General features: G+C 43.0%; 1 protein-coding gene and 1 long non-coding RNA gene across 12 annotated transcripts in view; one reads left to right on the top strand and one right to left on the bottom strand.

Moving 5' to 3' along the window:
* Positions 1-15,865, bottom strand: part of TRIM9 (tripartite motif containing 9) — a 71,041-nt gene that overhangs the window by 9,859 nt on the left and 45,317 nt on the right. For 3 of the 11 annotated variants that reach the window (XM_075844100.1, XM_075844099.1, XM_075844098.1), the window contains exons 3-8: positions 15,170-15,343; positions 10,728-10,838; positions 10,103-10,256; positions 8,768-8,925; positions 8,084-8,222; positions 4,049-4,159 (exon numbers count right to left, since the gene is read on the bottom strand). In XM_075844100.1, coding sequence (XP_075700215.1) covers positions 4,049-4,159; positions 8,084-8,222; positions 8,768-8,925; positions 10,103-10,256; positions 10,728-10,838; positions 15,170-15,343 — 847 coding nt within the window. The remainder of the gene's footprint in view (positions 1-4,048; positions 4,160-8,083; positions 8,223-8,767; positions 8,926-10,102; positions 10,257-10,727; positions 10,839-15,169; positions 15,344-15,865) is intronic. The other 8 variants (XM_075844103.1, XM_075844102.1, XM_075844101.1 and 5 more) reach the window with 3 other exon arrangements.
* The window catches only part of LOC142664780 (uncharacterized), a 38,920-nt gene continuing 25,951 nt past the window's right edge, over positions 2,897-15,865 (top strand). The window contains exon 1 of the long non-coding RNA XR_012851375.1: positions 2,897-3,016. This is a non-coding gene — a long non-coding RNA (uncharacterized LOC142664780). The remainder of the gene's footprint in view (positions 3,017-15,865) is intronic.

Here is a 15,865-nt window from a genome sequence, read left to right on the forward strand (position 1 = left end):
TGTGAATTGGCCCTAAAGCTGCTTTCAGTGAGGCCGTTATTATGTATATAAGTAGGCCGGGTTAACAGGGGGAGGAAGCCCACAAAAAACACACAATTTGCGTAAAAGTACATGTGTAGTAAAAGTGCATTTATATGAAAGAAACGGAAACGGAAGAAGAAAAATAAATTTAAAAAAACATACGTGACTGTTTTTCACATTTTTCACCTCACTGAAAAATCATTGGGGAAAAACTGTCATAAAAGCAGTCCTGTTTACACAATGAGCCTTATTTTAAAACGGCGATCAGAAAGTCTTTACTTGTTGCCCATAGCAACCAATCCAAGCTCAGCTTTCATTTCATTTAAACTTCTTCTGGAGGGTTGCTATGGGCAACAAGGCCTGGTCTTTTGTTGTTAGGCCCCATTCACCCTGTTCCACCTCATGATTCCCCCAAAAACCACTCATTTTTACGCAAATTTTAAATTTAACAACACCCCTTTTTGAGGTGCAGTTCATTATACTGGTTGTTTTTTTTCTTTCCTTAATATTAGTTTGGTGTTTTCTCCAAACTTCAAATTTTTTATTTATTTTACATGTGGTACCGAAATGGCAGCGTCCCGTAGAATCCTTTTCTAGAACTGTGTGTTATGTGTCTATGGCAAAACCGATGTAAAAACCAATTTGGACAATCCTCTTCTTTATAAGGGTCCCCTGATGATAACCTAATTGCAGGGTTCCCATTCTGGGGCACCTCCACAATTTTGGTTCTATCAGTGAAGCTGCTGGAAAAATTAAGTATTAACTTGCGCCCATTGAAATTAAATAATATTCCAATGGAGTGATAGCCGTTTTGGTATGTTTTGGCTGATAGAGGGGGTCCCAAACAGTGGGCTATGGTATGGTGGCTTATTAGTACTGAAGCCTTGCAGCACTGGGGTACTGAGTTGAAATCCAACTAGGGTAACATCTGCATGGAGTTTGTAGGTTCTCCCCGGGTTTACGTGGGTTTCCTTCGTTTCCTCCCACACTCCAAAAAACATACTCATAGGTTAATTGGCTTCCTATTAAATCGGCCTTAGTAAGGCCCCATGCACACAACCGTATTTTTTGCCTCCCGTAAATACGTTGTCGCACGGTTTTAACCTGTATTTACGAGTCCATTGTCATCCGTATTCCACCAGTATTTACAGACCCGTAAAAAAAAGGGGGCTTTATTCAAAAATTGAAATCCCGTGTGAAGTCGCCTAGCAATGCTCCCATAATTACGGGAGCCCTATAGACTTCTATGGGGCTGCCCGTGCCGTAATTATGGCCTGAAATAGGACATGTTCCATATTTTTCAACGGCCTGGGCAACCAATTACCCGTGGCCAATACAGATCTACGGGCCCGTAATTACGGGCGTTTTTACGGTCGTGTGCATGGGGCCTTAGTCTGAGAATCAGATTGTGAACCGCATTGGAGACAGGGACTGATGCGAGTGACGACAATCTCTGTACGGCGTCAGCCAGTCTGCAGCATGTGAAGAGTTAACCAGGCTTTTGTAGCTTCTATCTTACAAAGCAATTCTGATCTCCGTCTCCTTCTGCCTGCGCTGTGAATCCATACAAATCATCCCCGGCTGACGTCTCCAGCCGTGCACCGGTGACGTGCAGATTAATTTGGAGCGCGCTTGTGGTAAAATCTTTAAATCTATGTATCAGCCAGGGATGAAAACTGAGAAAAGAAAATCATTCAGAATCCCTCTAGAAAATACACGGCAACGTAAGAAATATAAAATATTCGAAGAGTTTCAAAAATAAAAGCTGAAGCCCGGCCGTCTTCTATATTAGGCGGAAGATCTTGGCTTAAGAGGTTATAGCTGTACAGAGCGAAGATTATTTAACATTCTACGGAGGTCTGACATAGCGAACACATCATGAATAGAGATGTGCAAATCTTTCTCTCCATGCCCCAGTCTCAGCAGACAGACGGAAAAGTGGGGAGAGGATTTCTGCTGCTGAAAGCTGCCTCCCAGCTAAGTAGTCTAAGCCGCACCCAATTTTAGATTTTATAGGCGGGAAAACAAGATGGTTACAAAATGGATGCCTTCTAAGAGGAGGGTATCAGACTTGACAGAACCTCTTTCTGTAAACGCCCGCTCTGTATTTTTTTTGGAATGGACATACCCAATTTTCCCTGCGGCGCACCAAAGCTTCCGTCGATGATATCAGCTTCTCGGCAGGTTTTCCGTACCTGGACAGGCGGCGAATAGCTGATCACTGGGGCAGCTTTATATAATGGTAGACTACTTTTATAATGCATAAGACTATGGGGGCATTTATCTAAACTGGTCCAAATAATAAAGTGGAGCTGTTGCCCATAACAACCAAATTATATTTTAGCTCTCATTTTTCAGAGGCTCTTTTGGAAATGAAAGAAGCAATTTGATTGGTTGCTATGGTCAACGACTTCAATTTTCCTTTCTACAAGGTTTTTATATATTTTCCCTCTATATGTCTAAGGCTATCTTCACACAGGGCGGATTTGCTGCAGATTTTTTTTATTCGGATGTACAGACGAAAAATCTGCAGTGTATTACAGTGGCAGCAGAGCGGATGAGATTTGAACAAATGTCCCCACATTGAAGAAAAAATCAGCTGAGAAAGTCTTTAATCTGCAGCATGTCAGTTTATGCTGCGGAATCGCACTTTTGTTGCAGATTTTCCCTATTGCGTTCGAATTGGAAGTAAAAATCCCCAACGAATAGGAAATGGTACGATTTTTGTGGCGGAAAAGATGCAAATCCACCCAAAAATTGCAAATCTGAAAAAAAAAAAAACAATGTTTTCCTGTTTACATTTTTTTAAAAGGAAAAACTTCCCTCACTGTCATTGCCATAGCGACGGCTCCTCTTTCCCCTGGCTGTTCTACTTTCTGCTGGCCTATCACATGCTGCAGCGGTCACATGGGCTGCAGCATCATCACAGGAGGCCGGGCTAAACGGAGACCAGACAGGGAGAGCGGGGATGCGTCGCTATGGTAACGCCAGAGAGGTAAGTGTTGACTTTTTTTCGCAGCTCTGATTTCCGCAGTGGTGAATCCGGACAAACATCTGCACCAATCTGCATTTTGGTGCAAACTTTTGACCGGAATTCCCCGCAGGCTCTCAGTTACGCTGTAGAATTTTCCGAAGTGTATCCGCCCTGTGTGAACATAGCCTAACGACAGTTTTACACGAGCGCAGATCCATGTGATGCTGCTAGTTCAGGTATTTAGTACCGCGGTCACGCCGGGACTTGCGACTGTAATGCAGGAGAGAAATGTGCCAATATTACGCTCATGTGACACCGGCTTATGGATGAAAATCAGAAGATCACATGACTGACCGAAACCAAATATTTGCATCGGAACCACAGGAAATACAGATACAGAACCTGAGACCAATGATGACCGTTTCATAATTCACAGTATTAATTCGTTCGCTCGTTAATTTTGCGGTGCTCGCACCTTGTATAGCTGCTAGACTCGCAATTATCACTTGTCAATCCTGCTGGGATTTTTATTATCAAGTCTGTCTGTAGATGCTGTCAGATGATATATTATGGAATACCGGAAGAACAGACGAGTGAATAATAAATTATAAAATGTAATAGACTGTAATATCTTATAATAACCTATACTGTATGATATAACATGGCGTCCCCATTTCACACATTATGTCAAGTAATTTGGTAAACGGTAACCGACTCGTTGTGACCAAATACACCAGAACCACTGAAATATCTGAGGTAAAAAAAACCGACAAAATGGGTGCCTCGGCTGTGCAAAGCTATCGAGAGCACAGAAAGGAAATAAAGGCATACACTGGGCCAGCCTCACTTATAAGAGCTGCCTCAGAGGAAATGAGGCCTTGTTGTCCATAGCAACCAATCAGTGCTCAGCTTTCATTTTTAAAACTGACTCTGATTGGTTGCTAAGGTCAAGTTTTAGGCGGTTTTGACACGTGACTGTTTCTGACCAATGGTGACAACTTTATACTGCATCCTTGTTGAGGTGCGATGAGTTGTGAGGGGGGAAGCCATTACCTGGAGACACACAAGTTTCCTGTGCTGAGTTTTGGAGGAATTCGAGTGGAGAGGGCATGGTGTTGATTTGCAAACGAGCTGCAAGAGAGGCTGACATTCGAGGATAGGGACCTAGCATAAGCAAAGACATGCATAGAAATGTCAGCATCCAAGCGTGCATTAGTATACATACATATCATACACTGGTGATGAAGTACAACTTGGAGGCAGCCATTTTGTAGATAACGCAGTTCAGCTATTTATAGTTGAGCCTGCGATTCTTGGGTGGCGGTTGTTTGAATGCACAAATTAATTTATTCAGTAATGTTTCATCCCCCACCTGTACCGAATTAACAGGCAGATTTCCACAAAATGGCCGCCACAAGTGTTTGTAGATGATGGGCTCACTGCAACTTGGAGACAGCCATTTTGGAGAATGGGTAGTCCAGCCATTTAGCATTGTGAGCCCTGAAGGATTTGATTACTGTTTCAGTTCTGACACTACCCCCCTTTCCAAATGTTACAAAATGGCCGCCTCTGCCGTTTGTTGATGATATGTTTTGTCCAAGACTTGAATTCACAGTAGGAAGGGAAAATGCATGGTCATCCCTCATGCATGAAGCAGATGAGTGTCACCGAACTCAGAAGAAACTTGTCAATAATGACCTAGATATTTTGTTCTGCTTCCAAATCAATAAAAAACACACGTACAAGACCAAAGGGCCAGCCCGTGATGTCACAACCACGGAAAAAACGATTGTGCAAACCTTGAATCAAATCTAAAGACGTGCGCAACTTTTCATGCTCAAGCTCCAATAGAAATGGTAAAGGTCGTGTCACAAATATAATGACGGCCGCAAGCTACAAACAATGATCAAAGCACAAAAATACATAGTGGAACAATAATACACTTATAAAAACCATATAAAATGCACCTACAAACGTAAACAAACCAAGACTTGTATAACTACAGTTTCCCCTATACCTATAAATCACTACGGTCTTATTAATTCTGTCTGTAAATGCCCTAAAACGGCCTTAGAAATGCCCCTTTTATATGCAAATCTGCATAGGGTACACCACTCTGTTGTCTGACTGATCCCACAAAAAAAATGGGACTACCAGGGGCGTCTCTACCTAAATAATTAATAAGTTGAGATAAAGAATGGCATAATGTGACGGCTGACAAGCTCCTCTACACAGCACAGAAAAAGTGGAAATGTTGCATCATTTGAGACAGTGGGGTCGCTATGAATATGCACCGTTGCCAGGCAGCACCTCCATAGCAACCAGCCTGTTTCAGATGACTCGGGTCTTCAACTCAAGACCAGAAATTGGCACGGAACTGAGGGCAGACAAGGGGCAAGGAGGCTTGGCAGGATGCTAATCCCGTCTTTTCTTGATCACATGATTCTATATTAATCAGATCATAAGACGGTGTACTGCTTCTATAACGATGGTTCTAGGCCCGAATGTAAAATCTGGGACATGCTCCCCAACTACCATGTGGCATTTATAATACTGGGGTCTTCTTATGTGGCATAGAGGCCATTAGACCCCCTCAGGCACGAGGGCCTGGGAGCGACTGCAACTTCTGCACCCAATATGGCGGCATCCCTGTATGTCTGATTCCCATTGTAGTTTGCTTTGGTCACACAGAATATCAGACATGCGAACACGTGTAATGAGACAAGGATACAGCTAAAGTTACATATAATAATGAATGCACCACGCAACGGTTTTACGCAGCCCGTAGGCATTGAAAGATTTTGGCGCTTTTCGTTATTTTTTGGGGGATCTGATCTGAATCAGCCAATTCCTTTAGGAAGCTTCACCCTCCTGCTCTGAAATTGACATGCATTTTATACAGCAAATGCTCATGTGAATGGGGACATCCAACATCCACTAACATTCAGTTCTTGTCCGCACACGGCAGCTTAAAGGGGTTGTACAGGATTAGAAAAACATGGCTGCTTTCTTCCAAAAACAGCGCCACACCTGTCCATGGGTTGTGTTTGGTATTGCAGCTCAGTTCTATTAAAGTGAGTTGGGCTGAGTTGTAATACCACACACAACCTGTAAACAGATGTGGCACCGTTTTTGGAAGACGGCAGCCATGTTTTTCTAACACAATCTACATCCAGTCTTGTTCTACAACTTTCTAATATACTTTGTATTACAATTCACCATTTTCAGGGCCTCTGCTTGTTGTCAGTGAATGGGAACATTATTGTTTATATCCAAATGGCTGAAAACCACGCAGAACTAATACTTATCACAGCTGAGGGTTTGCTACAGTATATGCAGTCCAGACAAATCCTGAGTATCAGTGATAATAGAATGTATCAGTCTAAAGTCCAGGCTGTTTAGCTCAGAGGATTGTCTAGACAGTTATTGTAGCAAACCATCAGCTGTGAAAAGTTTTAAGTTAGGAGTGGTTTTATTTGAGTGTGGAATTTAGTCCCATTTATGTCGGATTAAAGGATTTTTACTGTAGTTGACAAGAAGTTTTCTTTTCTCTAGGTCAACACACTAGTTATATGCTAGGACTTTAAGTGTCCTTTGAGTTACTATGTAATAATCTAATTATTTGCTTTGATGTACATGTATTACCTCCATGATGGTATTAGTATATAAGGGTCAGAGCTCCATTTTTCAGATTCCTGCAGCCACCACTAGGGGGAGCTCACTGCATACAGCTTTATACAGCTCCCATTCTGTATACAGTATACTCCTAAGCTCCCCCTAGTGGTGGCTGCAGGCCGTGGACGGCATTGCACGTACTGTATAGAAATACGGTGTCGGTCATTTGCTTTACTGCACCTGTCTGCAAAAACAGTGAAGTAAAGGACAAAACAAATGTCGATAGGATGTCATAAAACACGTATCAGCGAGGGTCCGGACCCTTAGGGTCTGTTTACACCGAGTTTTTTGGCGCTGATTTTGACCACATCAGCATCAGTGCCAAAAAACTACCGAAATCACCCCCCCCATTGATTTTAACGGGAGGCAGAGGCGTGGTTTTTTTTTACCGGGCGGCTTTTGGCAGCTCGCGGGAAAGAAAAGAAGTTTCTGCCTCCGGCAGAAAAAACATGCGCTCGTTTCTGAGCGTTTTTTTGCCCGCGGTCCTTGAATTAGCTTCAATGGCCGTGGACGAAAAATGTCTTAAAATCCGTCCAGGCAGTTTAAAATCTGCCTCCAAATTTCTGAAGGAATTCTCAGACAGATTTTTTTCTGCCTGCAAAAAAACTCTGTGTGAACAGGGCCTTAAGGATCCCAAGAATGAGTTTGTTGCAGCCATGGAGTCGTAGCCCTTATTCACACAGTGCAGATTTGCATGTATTTTTTAAAGCCAAAACCAGGAACGGAACCTAAACAGAAGAAATATATAGGGGTATGTGCACACACACTAATTACGTCCGTAATTGACGGACGTATTTCGGCCGCAAGTACCGGACCGAACACAGTGCAGGGAGCCGGGCTCCTAGCATCATACTTATGTACGATGCTAGGAGTCCCTGCCTCGCTGCAGGACAACTGTTTTCAGTACGGGACAGTTGTCCTGCAGCGAGGCAGGGACTCCTAGCATCGTACATAAGTATGATGCTAGGAGCCCGGCTCCCTGCACTGTGTTCGGTCCGGTACTTGCGGCCGAAATACGTCCGTCAATTACGGACGTAATTAGTGTGTGTGCACATACCCTAAAGGAAGGCCTTATAGGACCGCCCTCCTGAATCCAATTCTGTTTTTGGCCTAAAAAATGCATGAAAAATCTGCACTGTGTGAACAAGGCCTAAAATCTGACTATTCTCAGGATTGGTGTGGTCTTAGCGGCCGGACCCTCACTGCTCAGAGTTTATGACTTGCCCTATTAACATGTCATAGAACTTTTTTAAGCTACAAAACCTTATTAAAAAGCTTTTGTCATTTGCATATCACATGGGTGAGGGTCCATTCTGACCCACAGCGGGAGCATCGGTGGCACAGTGGGCTATATTGCTGTCAGAGGGGTAATGATATTCCGCCTTACATAGTGAGTGGTACAGAACTGGTTACCTTCGGAGGTCTGGAGGACCAGGGTCTTACTGTACTGGCTGACCCCAGCTTTATTGAAGGCCTTGACCCGGGCATTATATGTACTGTTGAAATGTAGACCATCCACTGTGCACATCGTCTCCTTCCCGACAAACACTTCCTGCAACAGTAAACAGCATTAAATATATAAGTGGAGCTCCAGCCAAGACTGAACGACCCAAGACTGTGATACTATAATATGCTGCATATTGTTGGATCCTGACAGATATATTCGCACAAAGGGCTAAAAAAAGAAATATTTCTGTCTGATATCAACCTCTTTCCCCCATGCTTTACACTGCAGCTCTTCTTGTTTAACAGCAGTGCATGAAAAGTAGATTTTTATTGCAGAATAGTTAAAAACTACAAACAACTAAACCTCCAGCGAAATGACTGTGAGGGGAGACGGGAGATCATGAAGAGCTGCCATGATGATACTAAATGGAGGCCAAAAAGGTCATTTACTATTTATTTCCTCTAGAGCGACAATAATCTGTGTAATCCTAAGGACAAGTTGGGTTTCCAGAGCAGAGTCCCTGTGCTAATAGTATAATGATGAAAGATTGCACTCCTCATGGCTACTGACATCTAGTGGCCAAACAGGCTACACTGCAATGGAGAAGAATCTCACTTTACAGCCTACAGTAAAGGCAAACGTTATCTTACCCTGAATTGACCGCCGTTCCCATCGTCCAGTTCCAGAATATATCCTTCCGCTTGCACCATTGACATGGGTGGCTGTTTCCAGGACAGGGTGGCACTATTGTTGTGGGTGCAGCACTCTTCCATCTGTAGCATTGGGGGTGCTGGTACTAAAGAAGGAACTAAGAAGCACTTAGTCTTAGTGTAAGGGTTAATATAAAGTGAGAGTGATGATTTCTCTATATGAGATCATGTAAACCCTGAAACCCCGGAAACTGCGCTCGGTTGTTTAGTCAGCCACATAGACTTTGAATAAAGCAACACCCCGCATGCCCGGCCTTACGGCTGGGGGGAAACGGGGGACCGGAGTCACCTAGTCTGGCGATCGGTAGGGGTCCCAGCAGTCAGATCCCCACCGATCTAGCATTTTTCACCTATCCATTGGAGGCTGGAATACCCCTTTTAGGGGACGGCACATCCCCACTTGTTATTCACTCCTCATCCAGCCTGGCTCCGAGATCTGGTTAAGATTTGCCCATGCCTGTGCTAAGATCTATGGACATTCAGGACTTTTCTTTCACTACCCCCCGATTTGCTTCTCTGCAGGTATTTTTGGCTGATGGATAAAGCGCGGCACTGCTCCAATAGAAGACAATAGGGCAGCGCTGCAGCGGGCGGCATGATGACTGACGTATGACACTGCACAATTCAGAACAATCCTCGTCCTCAGCTGAACTCCGGAGATAAAACGCTTTGTCAGGAGTCCTTGGCAGAACGGCAGAAATATTTGCTACGGCCCCGACATCTAAACACAAATCAATTTCCAAAGAAAACTCGTTTACCTAAGGCGGCTTGGCAGCTATGTCACCCTGTGGTTTACAGATATGCCCCCTACTGGTAGAGACAATACATACATCCCATAACACATAAGAGTTTTAATAATATAATAGACTCTCCCGGATCCCACAGTCAGTGTCAGTGAGAAAACAGGGTCCACTGTGATAACTCCACCCCCAGACAATGATTGGTTAAAATTAAGAACGGGTGATACCCCTATTTTTTATTTTGTAATCTCACACACTATTAATAAGATGGGGGGGGGGGGAGTGATTGAAGGTCAATGTACCAGACATTACATAATTAGTCCTGGGTGGAGTTACCCTTTAACTTAAAGGAAAACTCCACTTTAGATCAAGAATCCACATATGGTTTCCGGTTACCAGAGAGCAGGGCATGGTGGGAGCTCAGATGACAGTTACACAATTAGAGGTAGACTGTTAGGCCACCTTTCTGACAGCGGGGTGAAGCTATACCGTTGTCTGTTTCCTAGGGCAACCAGCAGAATCTGTATATAATTACCTTTCATCTGTACAAAGTCCAGCTGATGGATGGACTGCAAGAGAGGGGCGCTGTCCAAGTTTAGATCGAAGTCAGTGGTCATCCTTGGAGTGAGAGTCCCTTTACCCCACTGATCCTCTGTCAGGTGGACTCTTCGTATAAGAGCGTCAGATATCTATGTAAAATAAGAAAACAGGGAAGAGATGGACAGAGAAGTGAAGTTCCCAGTCTGCTATTCTAAGAATGACTCTGGCAAGTGACTGTTACAATAAGAGGTTAAACTTAAAGGAAATCTCCACTTTTTATCATCATGTTTTTAGAGCCAAAATTTTGTTCTGAATAATTTCTTAAAATATATTTATAGCGGTCGGAAGTCCATTTTTCTGATACAGAGCTCCAAATCCCCTGCATAGACCTAAATTTAAAAAAATAAAATTCTGTCTACCAGCAGCCGCCACTAGAGGGCGCCTAGAAGTTTACTGCATACAGTTTCTACATTGAACTCAATAATAATGCAGTATGCAGTCAGCTCCTCAGCTCCCTTTAGTGGTGGCTACAGGTAGACAAAATGTTATCTTTTTAATCTATATCTATGCAGGAGATTTGGAACAGTGTATCAGAAAAAATAACATAAATAGCTTCTCACCTGGAGGAAACCACTTGGATCGTTCTCCTTTATAACTTCCAGGCAATACTCCATCAATCCAGTAGTCTGCCGCAGTTTTACCGTACAGTGAGAGATTTGATCTCGTACAACCTGCAGCAGAGCCAGAAGGAGAAAAAGATCTTATATTATCACCACATTCAATACACAGATCAGTAAGGAAAAAGAAGAAGCAAAAATGGCATTTGTGGTTACGAATAATTACGAGGGTTTGTGCGCACGTATGTTATAAATACAGCAAAATTCCTTTAATCTGGCATCTGATAATTCAGAAAGTCCCATAAACCGGCACTTGTTTCCAGCACAGAACTGCAATACGGACTTTGGGCCTCCTTCCTGTTAATTACCCTTCCAAGTCGGTTTTATATACTTTTCTATGATCGTCCAGTATGATTGATAATCCGGCACATATTAGGACCCACAGATGCCGAATTAAGGGAATTTGACTGTACTTACATGTGTATGGTGACTAAATGCCAGTGCTATAGAAGGGCTTCGTCTTCCCATAGGCAGCCCATTTCCTGTCTAGTTGTCCGACGGCGACCAAGTGGTCACGTTCTTTGTACTGATCTTGAGTTGGTGTCTTCTTCTCTATTCATATCTAAAGCTCAATCCAAAATTCTGCTAATTTCCTGTTACTAGAGAACAGTGTATTATGGGAGCTCAGATGACAGATACATAGTTCAAACTGGACTGTTAGATCACATGTCTGACATTGGGGTGGAGCTAAACTGTTGTCTGTGTCCAAGGGCAACCAGAAGAATTTTGAAAGTAGCTATAGATATAAATGGAGAAAACAACATGAAATAACTCCAAATCTGTAGAAAAATAGTAAAGCAAAGTATTGGCAAATTTACTCGAATTCTTTTGTAGATTTTGATGTAACTGGTTGATGAAATTTAAAATGATGCTGGAATTACTAGAATGCCTATAATGAAGGACACACATGGTTCTCCTCAGCGGATCTCATACCCTTCACCCCATCTCCTGAATAGATCTTCAGGAACGCCCAGGGACATGTACCCTGCATACAAAATACCCACTGCTGCATCTGACGCTGTGCGAGCTGACAAACTGCTTGCTCGGCAAATGGCTTGATCTATATATCAGACATGTTGATGGATTGGGGGAGGATGTACTGCTTACTTGTAGAACGAGGGTCCGTTATACGAACATTTTACTGATCATCTCCTATGACAACACTTCCTGCTTTTCCCTAATTAATTTCAGCCAATGAGATTTCACTCATTAGTTGGCCGGTTTGTCCTTGTGAAGGAAAGGGGGATTGGGGACTGGCAATCTATGGAAAGGTTTGATCTTGCATAGAGGTGCTGTATTTTATACCAGGGGGTATATACTGTATACTGGTCATTAAGTGGAGGTGGAGAAGGTTCTGTAAGTATAATAAAATTCCTTCAAGGATACAATCACATGCGGTAGCAGTCTAGAAGACGCTGGATGCCGGGTGAGTCACATTTTCTTTTTTTTTTTTGGGTGTTTTTTTTTTAAAACATTTTGAAAAATAAAATAATAAAAAACAGAAAAAGCAACACATGTGAACACAGTAAAAACACCCAGCATTGGGACTCCCACGCCACAAGACAAGCTGATCAGATGGGTAATTAAAAATCCAATCTATAAATATAATATATATTACAATTCCCTATCAGTTTATCCATCTAATCTGTTTCTGGAAAAGCTGGGTGACAACCAATATGGCCACTATTACAGGGGTTATCCCCCAACTTTCCTAGCATCCTGAATGCAAATCTACCTAGTGATACATTCCACGCTCCCATACTCCTGCACCGCTAGAAAGATTACCATTCCGGGGTTTTGGAAAGCTGGGCCAAATTCCTTATGGCAACTTTAGGGCATGGCCAGACGTGGCGGAATTGCTCTGGAATTCCGCTGCGGACAGTCCGCAGCGTACACGTTTCTCCATTGCCTTCCACAGATTTATAGTTAGGTTCGTTTACACGTTGCGAACAATTCCGCTGCGGAGCATAGGCTGCGGTGCGGAATTTCGTGTCCGCAGCATACACTGACTGTTGCGGACGTGTGGCGGACTTGTTGCGGACTCATTGCGGAATTTCTCCATTGACTTCAATGGAGAGTCAAAATTTCCGCAATGAAGTCCGCAGCTGTCATGCACATGTTATGTGTGCTGCGGAGCGTATTGGTTTTACTAACATGACATTTCTTCATTCTGGCTGGACCTATGTATTTCTAGGTCTACAGCCAGACTGAGGAAGTCAATGGGGCTCCCGTAATTATGGGAGCGTTGCTAGGCGACGTCAGTAAATAGTCACTGTCCAGGGTGCTGAAAGAGTTAAGCGATCGGCAGTGACTACCGATCACAATATACAGCAACCTGTAAAAAAAATAGAAGTTCATCGTTACCGAGAACTCCCTGCTTCTGTCTCCAAGTGACGGCTGCAGCCAATCACAGGCCAATCACAGGCTGCAGCCAATCACATGCTGCAGCGGTCACATGGACTGCCGCGTCATCCAGGGAGGTCGGGCTGGATGCCGAAAGAGGGACGCGTCACCAAGACAACGGCCGGTAAGTATGAAATTCGTTTACTTTCACGAGGGAAAGTGCTGGCCCTTCTCTCTATCCTGCACTGATACAGAGAAGGGAAATACTTTCACCTCAATACGCAGCGGCCAGTCCGCATCAATTTAATGCCCCTTTTTGGGCAGAGCCGCAACAGAATCTGCAACGCAGATTCTGTGCGGCATTGATGCGGACAGTTGCGGAAGAAATACGCCATGTCTGGGCATGCCCTTAAAGTTCACAACCATTTTTCTTTTATTATTCCGATACATCGAACTTGAAAAAGAAAGCAATTTTGTGAATAGTCTTAATTAAAAATCTACCGCTTTGTATATACAGCACATATGCAGACCAGGGTGTCTCCATGGTAACAGACTACAAACAAACCCTGTGTAGTCTGATCCTGCAGTTATGTCCCCTACCTATTACTAAAATATATTTGGTAGGGGACAGATGGAAAGCCACATGAATTCCTTATTAGACTACACAGGATGTGTTTGTAATCTGTAACCATGGAGACACATAGTTCTGTATAGGAGCTGTATACACAAAACGACAGGATATTTTTAATTAAAACATTTTGTAAAGCTGCTTTATTTTTCATTTTAGAGGCATTGGAACAATTTAAAAAAAAATGTTGCGAAGGTGGAGACTCCCTGTAAAGACAGAAATGCACCCGCTTACGGCAATACTTAGGTGGCAAAGAAAGGCCTGTAGTGTTGGTCTTCAGTTCACCATTACACACTGGAGCCCCCAGGAGCCGTCTTACACATTTCTAAAATTATTTAGGATTCAGGCTCCAGGAAATGCGATAGAATAAGATTAATCATATCAAATCTCAGCCGCAGAGCGGCGCAGGATAACACGAGGTGCGCCATGTAATGGATATTTCTGCTCAGTACAAAAAATGGATTACACACCGGGGACCAGGAACACAGAAAAACATGAAAGGTCCAAAAGAAAGAGAAGCTGGATGTATGATTACCCCGGAGAGCGCTCCGCTCAGCCAGATTGGATATTGTCCCCGGCTTTTAACTGTATATTGCAGATGCTATTTGTTTTCACAGGAGAGAAAATTCTGTTCACATAGATTGCTAAACACTCGTGCACTAAAGAGTCCCCCACCTGCGCTATTCTAGCAGAAAGCAATGTATATAATGAAAAATGACGATTTTTAGTTCAGGATGTGATGATAGATAGATATGAGATAGATAGATAGATAGATAGATAGATAGATAGATAGATAGATAGATAGATAGATAGATAGATAGATAGATAGATAGATAGATAGATAGATAGATAGATAGATAGATATGAGAGATAGATAGATAGATAGATAGATAGATAGATAGATAGATAGATAGATAGATAGATAGATAGATAGATAGATAGATAGATAGATATGAGATAGATAGATAGATAGATAGATAGATAGATAGATAGATAGATAGATAGATAGATAGATAGATAGATAGATAGATAGATAGATAGATATGGGATAGATAGATAGATAGATAGATAGATAGATAGATAGATAGATAGATAGATAGATAGATAGATAGATAGATAGATAGATAGATACAGAGAATAAAAAATTGCAAACCAGTTCTAGTGTAGGACTACCGGATAATTGCTGCTAATCCGGCATGTGACTAGTTTTTGAGAAAAACTGACATACTGTGTTTTACCTAGTGCCGGGTCTGAGGGGGCGGAGCATGACACAGGGACTCCCTTTTTGGTGTTCCTTGAATCCCTGTGTCATGCTCCGCCCATCAGACGCTGCAGAGAGCTTAACACCTTGTATCAGTTTTGCTCAGTGTTCCTTTAGAAATACATATATATATATGGTTATCAAAAAACATACACTTTTTGGATGATAGAGGGCACAAGGTTTAGCATTTTCCATGTGGCTGACCTTCAGCTTGTGTTCATGTTCCTTATTAACCCGAGAGAGAAGTTGGACCTTCCTTCTGTTAAGGGCGTCGATGAGGGCGTCACATTGTGCGACCAGACAGGCCTCAAACTCCACACTGTTCTCCTGCAAATAAAAATCAGGCGGCTACGGTTATGGCGGACTCCAGGGAGCTTCAATATTCTATGTCACAAATCATGGGTCCAGGAAGCTGAGATTTATGGAGCTGTTTGACATAAGGGCAATATTTTTTATTTCATGACCCACAACATGTGGCTCTCCATGCTCCGCAGGCTGGGAAGGTATGTTGGGAGTTATAGTTTCTCAACAGCTGGACAGCCACAGGTTGGTGACCATTGGTGTAGAGATGTACTGGTGACCATAGTCTAATGTGTAAGGGGGCAGCCCCACTGCCCCCCGATGTCAGGAAACCAATGTTCAGCATGTTGGTTTTCAACAATTTTCTATTGTGAGATAAGCGGCGCTAGGGTTATCTGGCCACCGCTTATTGTCCTACCCCTATGGCAACAAAAATGAATTATTGACCACCAGATAATACCAATTGGTGGTGGTCTATGAGCTCAATGACATGTCAGAAGATGCGCCGTTACTTTAATGCATTATATATGGTCGCATACGGTGTAGGGC

Source organism: Rhinoderma darwinii, chromosome 12 (genome assembly GCF_050947455.1).
Source record: "Rhinoderma darwinii isolate aRhiDar2 chromosome 12, aRhiDar2.hap1, whole genome shotgun sequence".
NCBI classification, from domain to species: Eukaryota; Metazoa; Chordata; class Amphibia; order Anura; family Rhinodermatidae; genus Rhinoderma; species Rhinoderma darwinii.